At 46.6% G+C, this 9,227-nt stretch overlaps 1 protein-coding gene across 1 annotated transcript; it reads left to right on the top strand.

Moving 5' to 3' along the window:
* Window positions 1-1,238: 1,238 nt before the first annotated feature.
* On the top strand, window positions 1,239-3,247 carry LOC127903111 (uncharacterized). Its single transcript, XM_052443777.1, has 3 exons — window positions 1,239-1,832; window positions 2,126-3,025; window positions 3,113-3,247. Exons 1-3 carry the CDS (start codon window positions 1,239-1,241, stop codon window positions 3,245-3,247), a joined length of 1,629 nt encoding a protein of 542 aa, XP_052299737.1.
* The last annotated feature ends 5,980 nt before the right edge of the window (window positions 3,248-9,227 follow it).

Raw genomic sequence — 9,227 nt, 5'->3', positions numbered from 1 at the left:
CCGGCGTAAACCCTCCGATGCTTAAGTTAGCACAAGGTGTTTAGGAAAACGGTATAATTAGAGTTCAAATAATTGCTTAGAATTAGCTCACTCTCGGTATTAAAAAGCGTCTGGATACAATTTGGCAAAGTTTTCCCTTCTCTCAGTTTCTCTATCCCCCTTCTTCATCGATTTCTTCTTCTTTTATAGCTGATGTCCCACGTTCCCGTTTAGCCTTCATCCCTCTTTTTTCGGGTGGTGGCAGCCCCTCATGGGACTCTAACTGCTACATTATGGGCAAACGTGGGATCTCGCGTCTCCCGCAACGGTTCTGGAAAAAGCGCAACTACCGTGATTCTGTGGGATCGTGTTCCCGCTTTTTCGGGGGATGGTATACTCCCCTGGTTGGTACTCGTCTCTGGTCGGCTCATATTTGTCCCCGTGTTCTGCTCGTACCATTTGGCTGAGGTGACCCATGCCGGGGCGGAAATAGTAGCATGGCCGACCTGGTGCTTTTATTTACTTAACACCAGTCCCCTAGTTTCTGGTCTTGCGAGTGAAATGAGTTAAGAGTAGAATCTGATAGTCAAATCTTACCAACCTGTGGGCTTCTCATCTGGTCTTCTGTTTACTGGGACGAACCTGAGTTACCATTTTTCTTCTGGGGAGGTTCCGACCTGAGCATGGGCCTTAATGAGCATGTCCATTGCATATCTGGGCTTGCATCTAGCCTGGCCTCTTGTAACGGTTAGTGACGTGGCATCTCCAGACTCTTCGTATTTGAAATTTGAAACGACGGGCTATTCGTCCTCGATATACGGTAAGTGAGCTGGCATCCCCATCACTTAAATGCTTTCATTTCCTCCTTTTCATTTCAAATCCCTAGACTTACATCATCATCGTTTTATTATTCATCTCTCCGTCGTTAACCTACCCCCTCTTTGAACTTTACTCACACTTTTCGCGTCCGGAGTATCTACTTGCTGGGTTTTTTCTCTGTCACGGCAGCGTTATTAGGGTCAGTTCATTCCAGGTATTGCTTTTAATCTCTTCTCTGGTTGTTGTTGATTGGGTTCTGTGTTGCCCCCTTTTGTATCCATATATTCGAGTTTTCTTTATTTTCTTTTGGGATTTTGATATGTCAAATCGAAAAAGGAAGTTAATTGTTGATGAGAGTAATGAAGAAACAGGGGATTCAGACCTTAATGTGTCAATACTCACCGATTTCTTAGGTCCCTCCAGTAGTGTAGGTCATTCCCATGGCAGGAATACCCTTGAATACCCTTGAATACCCATGCCCTCTGACCATTTCGTCTTCCCCTGAATTAGAGCTTGTGGGGAATAGAGGTGGACCCGCATCCGGCTCTGGTGAGGATCACAGTTATGGTGGGGTTGGGGTCCCTGAAGAAATGGGTGATGGCAAGGGAAGCAGTTCCGAGCCGAGTGGACCCTCTAGGAAAAGGAACATTGGCTACAGGGTGGAGGCGGATTCTTACCCTATTGATTTCATAGCTTGTGCCACTACCCTCACTAATCTATTCAAGCTTAGGAACCTCTACAGCATTCTCGAGGAGGTTCTCCTTGTAGTTCCTGGGAAAGGTGATGTACCTAGTCGGTCTTCGAAGGGGTACGTGACGATGCACTTGGAGAGTTTCAGACTAGGAGCTCGGCTGCCCCTTCAACGTTATTTTGCCAAGATATTGGGCGGTATGCACCTAGCCCCAGGTCAGCTACACCCAAACGGGTGGAGGGTTCTCTCGGCTATGTTTGTGTTGTGGGAGAGGTGCGGGTCGGAGGAGCCTTCCCTTGTTGAATTGAAGCATCTGTACCAGCTGTGGAGCAGCCCAAAGGAGGTGAACTGGTACTACTTCATGTCCAGTTCTGCAAAAAGGAAACCGATCACTGAGTTTCCTTCTTCATGTAAGAATTAGAAGAACAAATTCTTCTTTACTGGAGGAAACTGGTGTCCAGCAGTCCGGTCGCTTGGTGGGGATATTTACCTTCCAAAGCATTTTGTCACCCTAAGTCGTTCATTTTTGCCTATATTCTTAATTAAAATTGCCACATATTGGGTTCTTTAACCTTGTTTGTTTTTTCAGAATCTTGGGGTTTGGTTAAAGACCTTGAAGACCGACCCTTGCACTAGGTTGAAACTGCTCTGGTGAACGCGTCTACCTGCCAAGACCTGCTGTCACCAACAAACTTGGTTGGTTCGGGCTTAGTGGACATTGCTGCCGGGATGGATAACAAGATCCTCAGTGCAATAAGCAGAAAGCGTGGTCGGGCTCCGAGCAGCTCTAGCAACCCTCCTCCTCCACCTCCTCCGAAGAAAGTCAGTGTTGGCCCTTCTAAGGCTTCTGTTCCTGCTCTGCCCCCTCCTCTACCTCGTAAGAGTGTTGGAGAGAAAACTACTGACAAGAGTTCTGAGGTCAGCACACGCTCTGGGGACCGATCCTCCCCTCTTCAGGCTCGTGATCAGGGTGACTACCTGACCCCGTATCAGAGGGACTATGGGAAGTCAGTGGGACCAAAGATGGTCCAGGACAATGAGAGCATGAATCTCAATGAATTAGTTGGTTCTGTCCAAAGGGTCTCCTTTAAGTTGGCCACCATAGTATCTTATTACAAGAATAGGATCACGCGCCAAGAGATGAAGCTCCAAGCTGAGAACCAGGACTTGAAGAAGAGGGTTGAGTCTGCTGCTCGGTCGAAGGAGAAGCTGGCCGAGCTGAACAGGCAGATTACGGAGCTAGATGAGAAAGTTACGGTTGCTGAGTTTACTTTCTCCAAACTTGAGGGTGAGTTGGGTGACCTGAAGTCTGATCTTCAGGCTACTCAAAGTGAAAGGGATACTCTGAGGACTGCCCTTGAGGGAGAAATCAAATCCCTGAGTGAGCAGCTGGCTGAGGAGAAAGGCAAATCTGCTGATGTGGACGATCGGCTGGATGCCGAGTATGACTTTGGGGTTGCTTTCTCCTATAAGTGCATCATGTCTGTGCTTAAGGAAGAATATCCCGAGCTGGATATAAGCAACCTGGAGGCTGGAGTGCAGCGGTATATGGCGGAGATCGGCTAGGCAGATAAGGAGCAGGGTGAGCAGGATCAGGTGGAGGCTCCTTTAGATGGGGTACAGGAGGGGGGAGCTGGGGGACGTGCTTTTGAAGTGGGACAAGGGTCTGTGCCTCCTCCTCCCGGTATTGCTGATCTTCCACCTCCAGAGTTAGCTGATCCTTCACCTGCTGAAGCCGTTGACCCTCCTAATCCTTAGGTCTATTTTTGTATAGACTCTAGATTCTCATTCGTTTTGTAAACATTTAAATGCTTATAAATTTTTAGATGTTCTTTATTGGCTTTCTTGTCTGGTTTTTGCTCATGAATTGTTTCTGCAAATTAATTTGATAATTTATCTGGTTTTGCCTGCTAGTTCTTTAGTGGACCGAGCAGGAATAGGCATCCGCTTGCCTTAGTAAAATTTTTATAAAATTGCCTGTTGGTCGTTCGTTGACCGATCAGGAGCAGACACTTACTTGCCTTAGTAGAATTTTCGTAAAATTGGCTGCTGGTCTTTCGTTGACTGAGCATAAGCAGGCACTTATTTGCCTTTGTAAAAATTTATTGAAATTGCCTGCTGGTCTTCGTTGATCGAGCAGGAACAGGCACTTGTTTGCCTTTGTGGAAATTTTGTAAAATCACCTGCTGGTCTTTCGTGGGCCGAGCAGGACCAGGCACACACTTGCCTTGGTAAGAATTTCATAAATTTAGCTGCTGGTCTTTCGTTGACCGAGCAGGAGCAGGCACTTACTTGCCTTAGTAGAAGTTTCGTAAATTTAGCTGTTGGTCTTTCGTTGACCGAGCAGAAACAGGAACTTACTTGCCTTAGTAGAATTTTCATAAATTTAGCTGCTGGTCTTTCGTTGACCGAGCAGAAGCAGGCATTTATTTGCCTTTGTAAATTTTTTTTATTTATTTTTATTGGGTTTGCTAGCAGGGGGATTTCGTGCTGAATTCATCTTTATTGAAATTTGAATGCATTATAGAAACACAGAATATATGCATGTGCAACAAGCCATCATGCATTTAACAGAAATAACTTATGAAGACTTAGTAGAGCACTTTGCTTACTGGAAATACTTCTTCAAGTGCTCGGTGTTCCACGACCTCTTTACGTCTCGTCCATCTGTGTACGCTAACTTATAAGCTCCTGGTCCAGTTGCTCGTATCACCCTGTACGGGCCTTCCCATTTCGGGTCAAGAGCGCCATGGTTGGGATCCCTGGTGTTTTGGTTCACCTTCCTAAGCACCCAATCTCCTGTTCGGAACTGCCTCACGCGTACGTTCTTGTTGTAATAACGTGTGACCCTTTGCTGACACTGGGCCACTTTCTGCTAGGTCCCTTCCCTTTTCTCCTCCAGCAGGTTCAGGCTCAAGCAGATCTGCTCGCCATTTTACTCCTCATTGAACTATTCCGTCCGATGTGTTCCTACTCCAATTTTTGCTGGGACTACCGCCTCATGACCAAAAGCTAAGGCAAACGGGGTTTTTCCTGTAGCGGTTTTGTGAGTTGTCCGGTAAGCCTACAGTACCCTTGGTAACTCGTTAACCCAAGCTCCCTTCTTCTCTCCCAGTCTAGTCTTCAGGAGTTTTTTTATCACTTTGTTGGCTACTTCTACTTGTCCGTTTGCCTGGGGGTGTGCGGTGGTGCAGAACTTCAGGTCCACCCCTAGGTTCCGGCAAAATTCTCTGAAGTTGTTGTTGTCAAATTGCCTCCCATTATCGGTGATGATGGTATAAGGGATTCCGTATCTGCAGATGATATTCTTCCAAATAAAATCCGTTGTCTTTCTCTCCGTGATTTGGCTAAGGACCCCCACTTCTATCCACTTGGTGAAATAGTCTATTGCTACAATTGCATGGGTTGCCGCTCTTCGGCCTTTCGGTAACGGACCAATCAGGTCGATTCCCCATTGAGCAAAAGGCCATGGGGATGTCATAGTGGTCAGCTTTTCTAAGGGTTGTGCGGGAACCACTGAGAAGATTTGGCAGATTTTGCAACTCTTTGCCATCCTTTTCGCATCCTGGTGCATGGTCGGCCAAAAGTATCCTTGCCGGAGTGCCTTGAAGGCTAAAGTTCTTGCTCCTGAATGATTTTCACATATTCCTTCATGAATCTCCCTTAGTACATAGTCTGCTTCCTCATCATCCAAACATCGCAAAAGGGGCAAGATAAATCCTCGGCAGTAGAGCACCCCATCAAGCAGTGCATACCTCGCTGCTCGGCATTTTAACTTTCTTGCTTGCCTTTTGTCCTTCGGTAAAATGCCATCGCAAATGTATGCGAGAATCGGATCCTTCTAGGATTCTTCAGTGCTTATTCTCATTACCTCTACTTCCTTTCCTATACTCGGTGAGGCCCTCATCTCTAGTGGAACTGACTTAGGTAATTTGGGATCTACTGTTACAGCTATTCTCGCCAATATGTCTGCTCGGTAATTTTTATTCCGAGAAATCTGCTTCACCTCTACCTTTTTGAAGAGTTCAACCATTTGTTTTGCCTTCTTCAAATAAAGCCCCAATTTCTCTTCCCTTACTTGGAATTGATCACTGAGCTGATTACATATTAGCTGGGAATCTGCTCAGATTTCTACTCTTTCTACCCGTAATGCATGTGCAAGCCCGAGCCTAGTAATGAAGGCCACATATTCAGCTTGATTGTTCGTAAGCTAGAACTCGAATTTTACTACATAAGATACCTCGACCCCTTCTGGACTTCGGATTATAACCCCTGCTCCGGATCCTTGTTCACTACGTGACCCATCAACCATTACCAGCCACACCCCATTTGGATCCTCCTGTGCCACTAGTTATTCCTCATGGACCTCTTCCCTTGGTTCAACGCGGTCAACCATAAAATCAGCCAGGGCTTGGGCCTTGATTACTCCTCGGGGCCTATAGGATAGGTCGAATTCGCTCAGCTCCACGGACCACTTTACTAACCGCCCTGATGCATCTGGTTTTTGGAGCATTTGCCGAAGAGGCTGGTCAGTCATCACAATTATCGGGTGGGCCTGAAAATATGGTCGCAGTTTTCATGCTGTTGTTATTAAAGCCAGTGCCCATTTCTCCATCAACGGGTACCTAGTTTCTGCGTCTACCAGGGCTTTGCTAGTGTAATACATAGGGTATTGCTTCCCTTCTTCTTCTCGGACTAACACTGAGCTGGTGGCCCATTTTGAGATTGCCAAGTACAAAAACAGCTGGTCACTTTCTCTCGGAGTTGATAGTAATGGGGCGTGGGCCAGATATTCCTTCAGCTGCCCAAACGCTTCCTCACATTCTGATGTCCACTCCATCTTTCTCCCTTTCTTTATGGTTTGGAAGAAAATGTGGCATTTATCTGTGGCCCGCGAGATGAATCGGTTCAATGCTGTCAATTTCCCTGTAAGGCTCTATACCTCCTTAACTGTTCGTGGGGACCTCATTTCTGTTACCGCCCGTATTTTTTTTGGGTTGGCCTCGATCCCTCGGTGGCTCACCAGGAACCTTAAAAATTTACCCGAACTGACCCCAAATGCACATTTCTCTGGGTTTATCTTCATTCCATACTTCCTCAGTAGTTCAAAGGTCTCTTCCAAATGTTTCACGTGATCACTCGGTTCTTTGGACTTTGTGATCATATCATCCACATATATCTCCATAGTATGACCGATCAATGGCTTGAAGATCTTGTTCACCAACCTTTGATAGGTGGCTCCTATATTTTTCATGCCAAAAGGCATCATCCTGTAACAAAACAGACCCATGTTAGTTATAAATGTGATGTTTTCCTCATCCTACTCGTCCATGGGTATCTGGTTGTATCCCGAAAAGGCATCCATGAAGCTGAGCAGACTGTGACCCGCTGTTGAGTCCACCAATTGATCTATCTTTAATAGGGGAAAACTATCCTTCAGACATACCTTATTAAGATCTGTGAAATCCACACACATCCTCCATTTTCCGTTGGCCTTCTTTACCGGTACTACATTGGAAATCCACTCCGGGTACTTGGTCTCCCTTATAAATCTTACTTTCAACAGTTTCTCCACATCGGCATTTATGGCCTCATACATTTCCTGGTTAAAGCATCTCCTCTTCTGCCTCATCGACCTCGCCTCCTTCTTGATTGCCAACTTGTGGCAAGCTACCCCGCAATCAATTCCTGGTATGTCCTCATAAGACCAGGCGAATATATCTGCATGAGACTGTAGGCACTTTACCAGCTCGCCTCTTACTGTCCCAACCAATCATGAACCGATCTTAACCACTCTACTCGGGTTGCTTTTGCTTACCACAACTTCTTCCAGTTTCTCAACAGGTTCTTGGCGGCCCTTTTTAGACTCTCCTCAGTTATCTAGAGAAGTAACCTATAGTGTCTCCTTGGCCGAGTAGCATAACAACTCCTTGTCATCCTCTGGTCGCCTTTTACTACGCCAACCACTCCATTTACTCTGTATTTCAGTGTCAGATAATGTGTAGATACAACGCATTGGCTTATCCTCAAAAAAGGTCTCCCCAGTATCATCTGGTAAGGACTTCTTTCCTCTACCACGACAAAGTCCAGCATCATCGTTCTTTCAAACGGCTTTGTTCTCACAGTAATTGGAAGTTCGATAATCCCCATAGGAGTTAACCGTCCCCTTCCAAATCCCTTTAAGGATGTATTTGTCCGTTCCAATTTCAAGTCTGCAATTCCCATATCATCTAGGGCCGACTTAAACAGGATGTCAACCGAGCTGCTCATGTCTACCAGTATTCGTCGCAATTCTGTACCAGCCACCATTGCCTTAATCACCAGTGCATCCTCATGAGGATATAAGATACCCTCTTCATCGTCATCTATCCACATAATGGGAACTTGCCGCACTTTTTCCTTCTTGGCTACTGGCAAATTGAAAAGCACTTCTTTGCTAGTCATGGCGTATCTCCCATAGTTCTTCCGTGCCTTGTTCGAATCCCCAGCCAATGTTGGCCCTCCTGCTATCACACGGATAGTCAGCTGTTCACGTTACAGGCCCCTCTCAGCTCCTTCATCCCGCGTGTATTGTGATTCAATGACAGGGGACACCTCATCTACATATTCATCCAAATAACGGTTTCTCACCAAATCCTCCACCTGGATCTTTAAGTCGCGACATTGGCTGATTGTGTGACCGTGAGTGTCGTGGAATTTACAGAATCTGCTCTTATCCCGTCGGTGAGCAGGTTTTGTTATAGAGGCTGGAGGGTACAACAGGCCTCGTCCCTCGATTCTCTCATACAACTCCTCCATAGGGACTTTTAACGGGGTTTATTGTCTGTACGCTGAGCTCTGGTCAATCAACTGGACTGCTCGGCTATCATGAATATCGTCCCGAGTGGATATTGAAGGTAGCTGACCTGATTGTCCCGTTCTGGAGTTGGCTATGTGTAGTGCTCTGGAAGCGTTGTGATAAGGATGGTTAGCCAACTGCCGGAATTCTCGTTGTCGCTTCAAGAATGGGGGCGCGGGGGCTGAGCCCGATTGTGTTAGACATGTTGCGGTCTCTGAGCCATGGGGTAAGAGCGAGACCGAGTTGATACCGTACCCATCATTGAGGATTTCTCAGCTCGCTTTCCCGACCTGCTCCCACTTGGGGTTCTCCTTTCCTTTCGTCTCAGCTCCTCTAGTTGTTCACTCTTTATCTTTGCTGATTTTTCCTCTTCGATTTCAATGTCTCTCTTTACCTGCTCATACCCCGCTTAGTAATTCTGCACCAGGGGACTTCTCATGTTATACCATAGCCGGCCTATCCTCACACCCTCATTTAATCCCCTCAACGCCTGCGGGTGATTGAAAGCTCCCAAATCAAGTACGGTTCGGTGGTATCGTTTTACAAAATCTCGAAGGGATTCTTGTTCCTCCTGCTTCATCCCCATTAGTTCCATCATATCATCCTCTGGGGCCACTGCTTCTCGGAACTGTTCGGCCAACTCTTGGCACATATGCTCGTACCCTCTGATACTTCCTCGTGACAGCTTGCGGTACCATTCTCGGGCTCGTCCCTCCAGTGTCAATAGGAACACCCTACACCTCTGAGCTGGTGTTAACCCCTGAACACCCGTCATGTCGTTGAAACGTTCAATATGCACCAATTAATCACTTCGCCCGGAGTATTTGAGGTCGGGGAAGCGGAAATCTCTTGGGATTATAGTACCCATGATCTCAGTTGATGGTGGGGATTCTTCATCTA

Source organism: Citrus sinensis, chromosome 6 (assembly GCF_022201045.2).
Source record: "Citrus sinensis cultivar Valencia sweet orange chromosome 6, DVS_A1.0, whole genome shotgun sequence".
Classification (NCBI taxonomy): Eukaryota; Viridiplantae; Streptophyta; class Magnoliopsida; order Sapindales; family Rutaceae; genus Citrus; species Citrus sinensis.
This window is presented reverse-complemented; position numbering and strand designations above follow the sequence as displayed.

Coding starts and splice junctions, on each gene's coding strand:
- LOC127903111 (XM_052443777.1), top strand. CDS start 1,239: ATGGCAGGAATACCCTTGAATACCCTTGAATACCCATGCCCTCTGACC. Junction 1,833..2,125: donor TGTGGAGCAGCCCAAAGGAG/GTGAACTGGTAC, acceptor CCCTTGCACTAG/GTTGAAACTGCTCTGGTGAA. Junction 3,026..3,112: donor TAAGCAACCTGGAGGCTGGA/GTGCAGCGGTAT, acceptor GATGGGGTACAG/GAGGGGGGAGCTGGGGGACG.